Source organism: Centropristis striata, chromosome 11, assembly GCF_030273125.1.
Source record: "Centropristis striata isolate RG_2023a ecotype Rhode Island chromosome 11, C.striata_1.0, whole genome shotgun sequence".
Classification (NCBI taxonomy): Eukaryota; Metazoa; Chordata; class Actinopteri; order Perciformes; family Serranidae; genus Centropristis; species Centropristis striata.
Genome location: NC_081527.1, coordinates 24,126,357 through 24,141,693, shown reverse-complemented (window position 1 = coordinate 24,141,693; position 15,337 = coordinate 24,126,357). Strand labels below are relative to the sequence as shown.

The 15,337-nt window shown below is 37.8% G+C and overlaps 1 protein-coding gene across 1 annotated transcript in view; it reads left to right on the top strand.

Annotated features, from left to right (window-relative positions):
• slc39a6 (solute carrier family 39 member 6) overlaps window positions 1–14,985 on the top strand; it is a 40,229-nt gene extending 25,244 nt beyond the window's left edge. Inside the window, exons 8-12 of the mRNA XM_059344214.1 lie at window positions 1,131–1,215; window positions 3,422–3,817; window positions 5,193–5,273; window positions 5,483–5,673; window positions 11,594–14,985. Of these exons, the coding sequence (XP_059200197.1) occupies window positions 1,131–1,215; window positions 3,422–3,817; window positions 5,193–5,273; window positions 5,483–5,673; window positions 11,594–11,746 (906 nt within the window). The 3' untranslated portion in view covers window positions 11,747–14,985. The remainder of the gene's footprint in view (window positions 1–1,130; window positions 1,216–3,421; window positions 3,818–5,192; window positions 5,274–5,482; window positions 5,674–11,593) is intronic.
• Window positions 14,986–15,337: the final 352 nt, after the last annotated feature.

The window sequence follows — 15,337 nt, the reverse complement described above, 5'->3', positions numbered from 1 at the left end:
TATATATATGCCTCCGCTATAGTCGTCTTCCTCCATGATTCAAAGTTCTGGAAAAGTCCCATGATGCATTGCGACACTCCCGCATGTATTCTGATCATCTGATCATATTCTGATCACCTTAATGGTAGAATAACGCATCAGCGCCCCCGGTTTTAATGGTAGAAATGTGGTAATGCTTTCCCGGCTGAAATGGGTTAAAACGGAGTGAAAACAGTCAAATAACTATGATGACACATAATATGAGAATACATGGTGCTTCTACGAGTTGGTTGGGTTTGAAACTTTTGGTGCTGAGTTCCATAGAAACATTGAAGCTTACTTTAAGAAAAGGAAAACATTTATATATTTTTCTACCAACAGTAGACAGTTTTCAAATGTTCAATGTTGCCAAAACACAAGCAGTCATGCAAGAACTTGTCTAAATAAATAAAATGCACTCTGAAACTTATTAAAAATGAAAATAAAGAAAAAGTTAACATGATTATGAAGCTGAGCAGACAGTCAATTAAATCAGTATTTTAATAGTGTAATTATTAATAACTATTAGAGTGTAATAAACAGCAATACTGAGACAAAATAAAAAACTGAAGATCACTCGTCAAACTGGTTCAATTAGTTTTTATAATTACAATTTAACTAACTTTACAGTTCCCAAATTTTATATGAATGGAATTGAAATTTAATTTGATGTAAGAATTTGAAATAGTTTTTAAAAAATGTCATATATTTAAGTTAAAATATAATCAGTCTATGACACTCAGTAGGCCAAGTTTTCAGATTTAACAATTAAAATTACCATAATATACATGTATTTTTTTTTTTAATTGAACAAAGGCTTCATAATTTAACAAATACTCGACAGATGACGTTGTAATCTTACAAATCTTTGAGTTAAAACTTGCAGACGTGTCCAATATCTTTAAATAACATTTCTCTCGTGGTGTTCTTTCACATAATAAAGAATATAGAAGGTTGAAATTACTCCGTACATAATAAAAATGTTTTTTTATTTTCTTCCTTCCCTATTTCTTCTCCCTATATGCAGACGATTTGGCGCTGATTGTGTTCGACACACCATTTTGCACTTTGCAAAAACGTAATAAAACAAAGTGTTTCTCCTGTCCAAACAGATCCAGAAGCAGTGGGACCAGAACGACAAAGCAGATCCAGAGAAACAGCCTGCTCTGGAGGAGAACGACCTGAAGCCTGCTGAAGGTAAAAACACCAAACAACCACGCCTATATTTTCTGAAAGGAAACACATTTCCCAAAAATCCTGGCTTTTCCAAAGCCATAAAATTGTCTTTCTGGTTTTAAATGAATTAATATAGAAATAAATAAAATGTAAAAATGTAGAAAATATAAATAAATGCAAAAAATAAATGGAAATTCTGTATTTTTACACTTATTATATTATTTATTTAGGTTTTCCTGTATTTATTTTCTACATTTTTATTTATTTATTTTGTTATCACATTTATTTTTACATTTCTACATGTATTTATTTATTTATACATTATTTTTAAATTATTTCTCCATTTATACATTTCTCCAGTTTTAAACGAATAACTAAATAAATAGATAGATAAATGAATGAATAAATGCAAAAAATAAATGGAAATTCTATATTTTTTACACTCATTATATTATTTATTTAGGTATTTCTGTATTTATTTTCAACATTTTTATTTATTTTATCATCACATTTATTTTACACTACTATATGTATTTATTTATTTATTTATAATTTTTTTTTAATTATTTCTCTATTTGTACATTTCTCCAGTTTTAAACAAATAACTAAATAAATAGATAAATGAATGAATAAATGCAAAAAGTAAATGGAAATTCTATATTTTCACACTTATTATATTATTTATTAAGGTATTTCTCTATTCATTTTCCACATTTTTATTTATTTATTTTGTTATCACATTTATTTTTACATTTCTACATGTATTTATTTATTTATACATTTTTTAAAATGATTTCTCCATGTATACATTCCTCCAGTTTTAAACGAATAACTGAATACATAGATAAATAAATAAATTTATAAATGTAGAAGTGAATAAATGCAAAACATAAATGGAATTCTACATTTTTGCATTTATTTTATTATTTCTGTATTTATTTACTATTCCAAATCTAACATCTAAGAGATAGAATGAGGAGGACATCTAGTTCTGTATTCTTAGACTAAATATATTTGACCTTATCTCTTATCTCGTTTTACTTGGCTTAACATGATCAAACACAAACTGGAAAGGGGTTTGAAGTCGGGCTGGGCGATATTGACCAAAAGTCATATCCCGATATATTTAGGCTGAATATCGATATACGATATATATCCCGATATTTTTATCGCAAAGTGAGAGCAAACGTAGTTAGAGTAGTAGAAACCATTTATTTAAGTGAACATAAATACTATATAACAACAGGAGTGCCTTTTTTTTTTTTTTTTTAAATTAAAGCTCTTAAATAAAAATTGCCTACGATAAAGATTAGGCCAATCTTTTTCTTAAATAAATATATTTATATGAGAAAAGAATGACTAACATTACAAAAGAACTAAATATGACAATATGACCTAGTAAGGGCAGAATTTATATACACTACTGGTCAAAAGTTTTAGAACACACCAACTTTTCCAGAATTTAATTGAAAATTATGCAGTTTAGTGTCTGTGTACTCTGAAATTAATGCACATTTGCAACATTTAAAATTCTTTATTAAGCATGATAGTGTTTTGAGAGTAAAAAAAAGATTCAAAATCACATTTTATGTTGAACTAAAGGACTAAAAAAAGACACAAAATGACAAAAAAAAGACACCAAAAGACACAAAATGACTAAAAGAAGACACAAAATGACCAAAAAAAGACACAAAATGACATGAAAAGAATTCAAAAAATGACAAAATAGCCCAAGACTCCATAGAGTTAAGTTGTTAACCCATTTCTTGTTGATTTCTTGAAAATGGCCTACTTATATAATTCTGAAATGTACATTATTTTTCAGTTTTTCTTAACCTTACCTTTTTTTATTTACCTCTGGCAGTTCACCACTTACCTTTGTACCCTTTCAAGCTGTTCATTTGACTTGAACTGCTTGAATTTCAATAAAAAAATGGAAAAATTGGGGTGTTCTAAAACTTTTGACCGGTAGTGTAAAAGAGACATTATTTTAACTATATCAATATATGCGATATGGTCTAATTCCATATCACATTTAAAAATATATATATTTATATATAAATATAGCCAGAACTTTAGAGGAAAGCTGACGGCAGGAAACACACTGATGAAGTCGTGTGACTCCAGACGGTTAACAGACAAAATTCTCATCCAAATTTCAGCACTGAGAATAAATGTGCAGCTTAGTTGTGTAGTTGTTGATTTCCGTGTCACCATCTCTCTCCAGACGTGGAGACTAACGGTGCCGGGATGTTTGGCGACCACAGCCTGCATGGCAGCAGCGTGGCGGAAGAGGAGCAGGTGATGCTGGCGCCGCAGGTGTCCGTCGTCTCGCCGCAGAGTTACGGCGGAGCATCGGGGGCCGCCGCCTACACGGATGAGGACTGTGAGCACAAATGCCACTCGCACTTTCACGACACCGTGGGCCAGGCTGACAGCATGCACCACCACCACCACGACTACCACCACATCCTGCACCACCACCACTCCCAGAACCACCACCCCCACAGCCACTCCCACTCCTACTCAGAGGAGCACTTCCAGCAGGCCGGCATCGCCACCCTCGCCTGGATGGTCATCATGGGAGACGGCCTGCACAACTTCAGTGACGGCTTGGCTATCGGTGAGCAGGCGACACTGTCAGGACTGGAATATACAAACTAGGCTAGGTTAATTAAGCTGAACGCAACACATAGTATATAATACAAACACTTAAAGCAACAATCAACAACAAGAACCCTGAAGAAATGTTTTGGATAAACAAGGTAACCATATGTTTGGCTGTATGTCAGATTTTCCAACCAACCATCATCCAACAAGTGGCAATTACCGATATAGTCATTTGTGACATTTTTGGTTACGTCCACTACATACCTGTAACAATGGATGCCTAACAGTCATGCACAGTTTAATCGAGCTATGCTTAAAAATCGATTTTGGCGTCTAATCGGACTTCTGTCCTTGTCCCAGTTTACATGCAACTGAGAAAATCGAATAACTGACCGGCTACTGCCACCGGCTCGTCCGCCCGGCTAATGCGACCAGCTAATGTGACCAACTAATGTGACCGGCTAGTGCGACCAGCTAATGTTACCGGCTTATGCGACCAGCTAATGCGACCAACTAATGTGACCGGCTAGTGCGACCAGCTAATGTGACCCGCTAATACAACCAGCTAACGGGACCAGCTAACGGGACCAGCTAATGCGACCAGCTAATGTGACCAGCTAATGTGACCGGCTAGTGCAACTGGCTAATGGGGCCGGCTAATGCAACCTGCTAATGGGACCAGCTAATGGGACCCGGTAATGCAACCAGCTAATGTGACCAGCTAATGTGACTGGCTAGTGCAACTGGCTAATGTGACCGGCTAATGCAACCAGCTAATGGGACCAGCTAATGTGACCGGCTAATGCGACCAGCTAATGGGACCAGCTAATATGACCGGCTAATGCGACCAGCTAATGTGACCGGCTAGTGCAACTGGCTAATGGGACCGGCTAATGCAACCAGCTAATGGGACCAGCTAATGTGACCGGCTAATGTGACCGGCTAACGTACGACCGACTTTCTTGGATGTTTTTGTTCTAGGGTCATACGGCAGCACGGGGGTGAGGGGGGTGGAGCATACGCAAATGCATTGTCTTGTCATATATGCCGGCGAAAGTTCTATTCCAATCACATTATCTGGGTGTCCTAATCAGAGTTGGAGAACTCCAACATTAGTCGGACTAACACGTTTACATGCACTTCAGTTGTCCAGTTAGATTAAGGCAGAGAAAACCGATACAGAGATTCACATTATTGAAAATGAGGAACTGAGCTGCCTCGTTGCTCGTTTACAGCAGGATTTCTTCTGACAAGATAGGAGATTATTCTTTTTTGTATCCTCATTAGCTTATGCAACAGCAGCTACAAATCTTCCAGTATTTCTGTTTTAATTCTAATCCAGAAGTAGTGATGACAGTGTGTTTGGATATGATCCCGTGGTTCTGCAGGTGCTGCCTTCACTCAGGGTCTGTCCAGCGGTCTGAGTACGTCTGTGGCCGTTTTCTGTCACGAGCTGCCTCACGAATTAGGTAAGACCTTCCATCTCATCTCAGTCTCTCAACTGCAGATTAATCTGTAAGACTGTAACAGTAAAATCTTTTCTTATTGCAGGATTACAAAGATTTTAGTAGAGTGGGGGATTTCCAATCTTATGTTTAGTTCTTGTGCAGTGACAGTTTCTTGTAAACTTGTTGAATAATATGAATATCTGGAGTTAACTGTGGACTCTGTTTCCCAGGTGACTTTGCGGTGCTCCTGAAGGCAGGTATGACGGTGCGTCAGGCCATTCTCTATAACGTGGTGTCGGCTATGATGGCCTACCTGGGCGTGGTGATCGGTATCCTGATCGGACACTATGCAGAGAATGTCTCCATGTGGATATTTGCCCTCACAGCTGGACTCTTCATGTATGTGGCTCTGGTGGACATGGTGAGTCAACCCTGCTTCTCCCACTCAAATACACTGCAGACAAAGCAGGAACGTGTGTTTTCTGCGGCAGCATGACAGAAAAAAACATGTCAGTGTTCCACACCTCCAGAGCTTTTGCTTAATTCTCTGAACCCAACAGAAACAATGAAAAGTAAAGTAAAGGTCACATTATCAATGGAATTTGCACTTTCCGACGGTCCTTGAACGGATAATTGGTTAGGAAAGCTTCTTTTTTTAAAAAATGACCAAAATGAAGCTTAAAATAGTGATATTTCTGTCAGAATCACTTTTTTTTCTACATGTGTCATTTAAAATGTGTTTAGTTTGCACTAACCAGATCCTGTTAAAACATTAAATTCTGCTCCTCAGAGACACTGTGAAGACATGATTGATTCTGCTGAGACCAACGGTCACATGACAAATATTCACTGAAAATCTGTTTACACAGAGCAGAGAGGAGAGGACAGGAGAGGCTGTTTACACAGATCTGAGAGGAGAGGACAGGAGAGGCTGTTTACACAAAGCAGAGAGGAGAGGACAGGAGAGACTGTTTACACAGAGCTGAGAGGAGAGGACAGGAGAGGCTGTTTACACAGAGGAGAGGACAGGAGAGGCTGTTTACACAGAGCAGAGAGGAGAGGACAGAAGAGGCTGTTTACACAGAGCAGAGAGGAGAGGACAGGAGAGGCTGTTTACACAGAGCAGAGAGGACAGGAGAGAAGAGGCTGTTTACACAGAGCAGAGAGGAGAGGACAGGAGAGGCTGTTTACACAGAGCAGAGAGGAGAGGACAGGAGAGGCTGTTTACACAGAGGAGAGGACAGGAGAGGCTGTTTACACAGAGCAGAGAGGAGAGGACAGGAGAGACTGTTTACACAGAGGAGAGGACAGAAGAGGCTGTTTACACAGAGCAGAGAGGAGAGGACAGGAGAGGCTGTTTACACAGAGCAGAGAGGAGAGGAGAGGCTGTTTACACAGAGCAGAGAGGAGAGGACAGGAGAGGCTGTTTACACAGAGGAGAGGACAGGAGAGGCTGTTTACACAGAGCAGAGAGGAGAGGACAGGAGAGGCTGTTTACACAGAGGAGAGGACAGAAGAGGCTGTTTACACAGAGCAGAGAGGAGAGGACAGGAGAGGCTGTTTACAAAGAGCAGAGAGGACAGGAGAGGCTGTTTACACAGAGCAGAGAGGAGAGGACAGGAGAGACTGTTTACACAGAGCAGAGAGGAGAGGACAGAAGAGGCTGTTTATACAGAGCAGAGAGGAGAGGACAGGAGAGGCTGTTTACACAGAGCAGAGAGGAGAGGACAGAAGAGGCTGTTTACACAGAGCAGAGAGGAGAGGACAGGAGAGACTGTTTACACAGAGCAGAGAGGAGAGGACAGGAGAGGCTGTTTACACAGAGCAGAGAGGAGAGGACAGGCTGCTTACACAGAGCAGAGAGGACAGGACAGGCTGTTTACACAGAGCTGAGAGGAGAGGACAGGAGAGGCTGTTTACACAGAGCAGAGAGGAGAGGACAGGAGAGGCTGTTTACACAGAGCAGAGAGGAGAGGACAGGACAGGCCGGAAACATGACAACACTTACAATACGTACAATATGTGGAGAAAACAGTTTTTTACATTCATGACACAAAAGTGTCTATATATAAATTCCATTGTATTCTAATTTTTGAATTTCAACTTTTTTTTGTCATTCTGTGTTATTCTGCACAAAGACAGGTTTGAGTTGTTCTGATTGTGCTAATTCCATAGAGTTGCAGGACTTATAGATTTATATAGATTTTATCTACTGCAGTGACACTTCTTGTTGGGTTCAGAGGGTCAAAGACAAAAAGACAAACTATAAACAGAGTGAACAGAGAGCAGAGCAGCTACAAACACTTCATCTTGCCGCTTCTCTTCAGAAATAATTTCAACCTCAGTTAGTTTAGTTTCTTTAGTCATTTTGAGGAGCTAAACCAACACATGGGAAACGTGACAAACACTCCAGTGAGCTGAGGTTCCTGAGACCGGCTCAAGTGGCTCGCCATCACCCGCGGCTTCACTGTGGGGTTTGTTTAGTGTTGCTAATAACAGCACACGACCCACGTTACAAAGGGAACCGGACGGGTTTCAGGAAGAGAGGATAGCTTGAGTTTAGCAAGATGAACGAAAGGACATTTTGAAAAAAGATAAATAAGATTAAACCTCAGCACCTTCTCTCAAATGTTTCTATTTTTATAAAAACGTGCAAATGACATTTTGGTGCCTCAATGTTTAAAACAGGGGTGTCAAACTCAAATACACAGTGGGCCAAAATTTAAAACTTGGACAAAGTCACTGGCCAACATTGATATTTATTGAAAAAATTGACCTAAACACGTTCAAGCGAAATGCGAAAAGCAAAGCTTGATATAACTTAATATTGCAAAGAACACCAGCAGAGCATTCTGGGATTTGTAGTATTATTTGTGCTGTATAATAATAATAATTTGGTATTGCCTTTCTGGGCCAAATATAATTATGCCAGAGTTTGACACCTCTGGTTTAAAACAATCGAAAAAAAAAACAAATACAAAATCAATTACTGCAGTTCTTTAAATGTTTGATTTTTCCACTGTACGTGGCGTTTAAAGAAAAGGCTCGGCTGTTTCACACCGGGTCAAGTGAGGTGAAACTCCTCTGCTCTTATCCAGCCAGCAGCTGACTCTCAGAGAGCAGCAGCCTTCAGGAACAGATGGCCTCTTCCCACACACACACACACACACACACACACACACACACACACACACGTTTATGAAACACATGCAAGGTGAGCTGTCAGAAACCGCTGCTGTCGCTGTCTTGACACAGAGCAGCTTCTGTTGTCCGAGGCTGACCTCTGGTGGTCACCTCCCTGCACTGCACTCTCTAAAACTGACACCATGACACAAATATATTCATCTCAGCCTCAGGTGTATGTAGAAATAGGGTGACCATATTTTGATTTCCAAAAAAGAGGACAATCGGCACGGCCTCGAGACACAAATTCAGACAGGCTTCTCGGAGGTTGATGAACATGCTTTATTATGCTTCAATGGTGCAAAATTAACTTCTGTAATAAAATAAAATGAAATCTGTACAAACTTGTAACAAAATAATAGCTCTCGTAGACTCTTTTCAAATAAATGAATAAATAATATGAAATAATGTTCTAAATATGAACTCTTCTGTTAGAAAATCTAGCTTCAACAATATATCTCTTAATAACTGCAATAACATAAATAATAGAAGAGTCTCACAAAGATACTAACTTAACAAACAAAAAGGATCTATACTTTTCATCTTTAGTTGTCTTTGAGCTTTGAGATCTCCAGCACCTTTATTAGACACTGAGACATATGTGCCAGCATTGCACACGGTGCACTCCGCCTCCCACCTGTGACGGTACGTCGGAATTTTTTTTTTCTCGTGAATTTACAAAACCCGGCCGGACGCCCCGGACAGGACATAAAAAGTGGACATGTCCAGGCAAAAGAGGACGCTTGGTCACCCTAATGTAGAAGTATGTAGAATAATCACACCTAGTTGCTCATAAGCTACTGTAGTTCCATCTTTTAACCTCCTGTGACCCTGCGCCCTCACATGTGGACATTTCATTTTAGGTTTTCTGGACCTTATACTTAATTCTGCTTAACTATAACATGTTGTCCTCAGTAGTACACACTCTAGAAAAAGCACAATACATCAATTAGTGTAAAAATCAGATGGCAGCATCTTGGTAAAGTCAGTCAAAAGACAAACGTGGACCAGGTACAAAAGCTGAACAGAGTTTATGGTTAAAATTTGCTTATTGGTGCTTAATAATGTTTGTAGTTTGATATTGAGAACGAATAGACTTTTACTATCGTTCGTCCAAAGAGAGGGTGTAAATGTAAGGAAATAAAAAGTTTTATACACTGGTGAATTAATTGTGTTATATAGTCAAATTAACCCTTTTTTCCCAAGAACTACTTCCTGTTCAAAGACGATGCTTAGTTTTTATACTTACCAGGTCCTACAAATCCAAAATATCAAGGAGAAACGAACAAGACATACCAAATGAAAGCTTGGGTCTCAGGAGGTTAAAGGTCATTTTGGTAATGTTTTTTAATGCAGAATGACTTTTTTCCAGGAATTCTTTGAGGACAACTCTGGTCGGTTTTGCAGGATTGTTTGTGGGGAGTGTGAGTTTTATGGTTTAAATGATTAAATCAACGATTGATTCATGGACAAAATTATTTTTGTTAGGCCAAGACAGCCCGACCGTCCTCTGCATTGTACGCCAGGTCTGCTAACCTCGACTCATGAACAAAAATTGTTTTCCATAAGCAGAATTTGTGGATATCACTAGTCCTTTTTTGGGGGGGTATGACTGACTTAGAAGGCTGGAAGGTAGAGGTTTGTGTGTTTGTTTGTTTTTGTTTAGATCCCCATTAGCTTTTGCAAAGCTATTCTTTCTCGGGTCTATCATCATATCTCAGTGTGACAAATACAATGTAGAAATACACAGAATGACAACAGACATGACATACATTATATGAATACATAACATAAGACAAAAAGAACACACAGACAATACATAATTACATTTCACATAAAACATGATTGACATCACAAAACGAATACAAAACAACACAAAAAGACAGCTGCATCAATTAAAGTTGATATTTAGATAATGACTTTTAAGTTGTTTTTTAAAGCTATATAGATTTAATTGAGTAATATAATAAGGGAGTGAGTTCCACTGTTGCATTGCCCGATATATAACTGTACGTTAAATCATAGCCTTGGATCTTGGTAAAGTGAAGCAACCTCCAACTGCATGGTAAACCATGACTGGTCAGAGAGTTTGTCAAGAGTGAGTGTTTCTTTGTGTCAACAAGCAAGTCTCGTTATCTTTTTTACACAGACTACTCCGATGATTATTAAGGCCACGGGGCGAGAGAAAAAATATTAAAAAAATACATTTGAAAACTGCGCTCCAGGCCGCAAATTCCACTCTACAGAAATAATGTATACATAGAAACATAGGAAAATTTGTCTTCTCCCTCACAATCCTCTGGTAGAGCTGTCAGAGTTATAGTTTGGGCGTACGACGCAGAAATAATCCACCAACACGCACCAACAGCCTCATTGGCTCCCATATTAAAAACGCAGGAAGATTTCTGTAGAAAAGCATATTTAACAGTTTTTCAGATCGCTCTAACAAAGCTATTTCTTCATTTTTCTTCACAAAAAACATATGTAGACGTTCAGGAAGAACTCAGGACGCTCAAAGTGAAGTCGGATCGATGATAGGTATTATGGTTTTGCCAAAAAGGCTTTCTGTTCGAGGCCAGAAATTCCAGTCTGTCCACCTCTGGCTGCTGTCACTCTTCCGGAACATTCTACAGCGGCAGTTAATTATGTTGATTGCTTTGATCTGATTGCCTTTGATCCTTTGATGTAATTACAGTTACAGATACACACACACACACACACACACACACACACACAGGTCATTTTATGTAATTACAGTTACAGATACATGCACGTACACACACATGCGCGCATAAGCACACACACTCCTCCAGATACACGTTTCAAACACACACACACACACACACACACACACACACACACATTTTGAGGTTAAAGGTCATAGGTTGCTGTATAAATAATTACTTGAAAAGGAATGCTTGTTGTAGGTGTGCTCCTTGTATATTATATAGTATCATAACATTACTAGTATTAATTGTTTGAAATCTCTGAAGAATCTCATCATAGTGTACACACACCGGCAGTAGCCCCCGTGGCCCTTTCAGAATTTCCCCAGAGGAAATTTTATTATTGTTTTGTTGCAAAAAGCAAATGGTTGGAGTGTTTCAGAAGCCAGTCACAAAGCAGCGTGACTTCATGTGTGTCGTTTTGTCTCCCAGGTGCCTGAGATGTTGCACAACGACGCTGGGGACCACGGCTTCAGCCACTGCGGCTTCTTCCTGCTGCAGAACGCTGGCATCCTGCTGGGCTTCTGCATCATGCTGCTAATCGCCATTTTTGAGCACAAAATCCAGCTGGACCTGGGGTACTGAAGAAAAGGTGCTTCATTCTGAGCTCTGTGTGCATTTCAGTGTCTTTGTCAATAGTGTAGTGCGTTTTTTTTCTTTTTTATTCTTTGTTGTTTAGTTTGTCTGTTCACACGATGTAGAAGAAGCTTCAGAAATGGAATGTAATCCAGGAAGTTGCCATGTTGCTCCTCTCTCTGTTAGCCGACAGAAACTCCAAACTCAGAATCGGTGTAAAAATGGCTAAGTTATTTATTAATTTTTTTTGGACTGTGGTTAAAAAACAAATGCAGCAATTTCCCCTGGAGTCGATAAAGTCGTGACCCTGATTCTGACAGAATCCCCAGTCCAAATATATTTTCCCACCAAATCAATTTTCACATGTCAGCGGTTCATATTTACAATTAATCCAGAAAGACTGGATTAATGCTGTTATTATCACTTTACCTCTCGTCATTTATTTTTTTTGCCCATGTCTCATCTTTTATAATTATCTTTATTTATTTTAGGTGTTGGAAATGTTCCTGCTGCTGAGTTAAACTAGATCAGTATTCCAGTAAAAGCCCCACTGTGACGACACCTCCTGCAGATTTATACCACAATCTTTGCCTTAATGAACCTCTGCACACTACTCATCATCAGGGTTGCAGCTAATGATCATTTAAAATTATTGATTAATCCATTAATTGTCCGGTCTGTAAAATTTCTCCCAGAGCTCAAGCTGACCTTTTTGAATTCCAAAAAAATGTTCCAAAAAAAAAGATATTCAGGAAGTAAAACACACATTTTGACATTTTTGCTTTCAAATATTAACAACTGTTGATTCTCGGAATTACAATTAATCTGCAACTGCAGTTTGTGTACATCACTTGTAGTGGGAATTTATAAAATGTTACCCAGTGCAGACAGTATCGTCATGTAACGCCTGAGGAAATGAATGAATGAAGTGCTTATTAGCAATTGGAACTCTTTAACATCTGAACACAACATTTCATGATCGAGAGGGAGCCAAGACAAGTCTGGAAATGAGTTTGCGGAAAGTAGTCGGTGAAATTTGAAAAAGATGGCAAAAGCTGTTGAAACAGTGCAAAGTTTTGCTCGATTCTTTGTGGAGAAACTTAGTTTTACTGTCGATGAAATCAACTAATGGATTCGTGATACTGATGATGATTGTTAGTAAGAATGTGTTTATTCGATGAATCGCTACATGAGCTCCTCTGACAGGACTTTGGGGACATTTAAGAGAAATAAGTGTGGGACCACTGTACTGAATGGACTTGAGCTCAGGCTGATGAAGGAAAAGAGGTCATGCATCTGATAAGTGGAAAAAAAAAAGAGCTCTCTAAAGGCTGGTTCATGGTTTCTGTTCAGACTGAGCTCCTTAAAACATTAATATATCACTTAGTTTTGATTGAAGATTAAAACAAGATATTCCTGATGGTGAAAAAGGACCAGAGCTGTATTTAGTTCAAACCAAGGTTATAATAGTTTTGGATTTTTCATTAGTTTTAGTTTTAATTTCGTTGTCAGTTTCTGTTTTCAAATTCAGTTAGTTTTAATTAGTTTTTATTTTCTGGAAAATGCTTAGCTTTAGTTTAGTTTTTTTTTTTTTATAATGGGGTATTTGCTGGGTACCAGATTCAATAAGGTCACAATAAATGTTTCCTTTATTTCCTTTGTCTGATCCATCTCAGCCCCAATAAGTTTATTAAGTCATAAAACCAGATAGATGAAATAGATTTCATATCAACCAAAAAGGTTTATGTATGAAAAAAGTTGACAAAGACGAAAACGAAGGACATTTTCACTATAGTTTTAGTTAGTTTTAGTTCGTTTTGGAACCACAAAATACAGTTTCAGTTAGTTATCGTTTTTAAAAAAACTCTTGTTTTTATTCTTATTTCAGTTAACGAAAATGCTTTTTCAATTCTAGTTGTCGTTATTTCGTTAGTTTTCGTTAACTATAATAACCTTGGTTCAAACAAGACAAGACTTGATTAATATTAATAGTTATAATGCGTTGTCGGTTGCTGAGAATTAAAAGAAATCCTCTGTTCAGCTCCCTCCTCCTGACTGTTTACAGCTGCTCACTGAGACCAAGATCTGAAAAAAATATATAATTCATGATTAGCTGAGCAAGAACGGAACTAAAGCAGATCTTATTGATGATCTCAGAGCATCGTTTCCTCATAAATGCACCCATTTGTGAGGCTGAAAGGAAATCTATTAAGTGATGTCACAAAATCTAATTAATCTGGAGCTTTAGATGTTCCTGTCCTGCCGCTGGAGCTTCAGCTTCAGGATATTTAGAGTCAGACATTAATCAAAAAACTAAATGAAGAAGATGATTTTTTTTTTTAAATGATAAAAATGTTCCAAATGCACTTATTTTAATGTTTGTCAACGTTAGGGCAATGTCAGCAAGTTTCAGTTCCTTTATTTTTAATCTCAATGAGGCTTTTCATGTTTCAATACATGTTTATTAAGGTTTAGAAACTTTTTTTCTAAAATACTTTCTAGTTCATTCAAATTCAAAGTTTAAGTGGTGACGAGGATCATTTTCTAAATAAATTCTCACCATATTTAAACGGTTGATTCACTTCGCCCTCGGACTTAAAAACTCGTCTTTTTACGTGAATGCGTGCGTATAATGTGGCCCTCTGTGCGTGACTCCCTGGTTGGCCTTGACCTTTGACCTTTCTCTGTGAAAAGTGAACAAATCTGTCAGAAAAATGCCAAGTCCAGTGTGTGGCATCTGTCCCAAGAAGAGATAAGAAACTGAAAGTAAATGAAGGCAACAAAAAGGGGAAACTCAGCAGGTTTTTTTTACTTTCTATAGTGTTTTTTTTTAAATTGTATTATTATTTGTTTATAATTTATTTTGTTGTTACAGTTGAAGAGTTAAAGGGACAGTTTGGATTTTTGCAGTGTGGTTGTGTGAGAGATTAACAGACGGGCAGCAGCTGTGTGTGTTTTTGACACTTAAGAGAAACAAAAATGAAGTGAAATGTTAAGTTTGAAAAGTTCCACAGCATTAATAGTCTAGACGGATTTCAGAATAAAGGCCTTCTATAAGAAGTGAGGAGCATTTATGGGTACAAGTCAGGAACCGGCCTACCTTACATATCTCAAGGGTGCTGAGTCCGAAAAAAATGGTTCCCAAGCGAAATTTTTAGTTTTTGACCTTCTAATTTGTATCAAATGGCCACCAAATTGCCCATCTTGCTCAGTCGTTGGACCATTTCCCCTTAGTTTTTTTGTAAGTAGGCAATCAAAGATGAGGAAATTAAGTTTCTAGATCTATAGTCTAGAGTCAGAGCAAGAATATAGTGGAGGCTCAGTGTCTTTTTTATGTGTGTGTATATATATATATATATATATATATATGTATATAATGCAAAATACCAACTGGAACATTTAAAAGTGATATTGATTGAATATTTATGTCGGCCTTAAAAAAATTACACAAATAATGCTTAATTTCACCTTAAAAGTTGGTATTTTGCATTTATATATATATATATATATATATATATATATATATATGCAAAATACCAACTGGAACATTTAAAAGTGATATTGATTGAATATTTATGTCGGCCTTAAAAAAATTACACA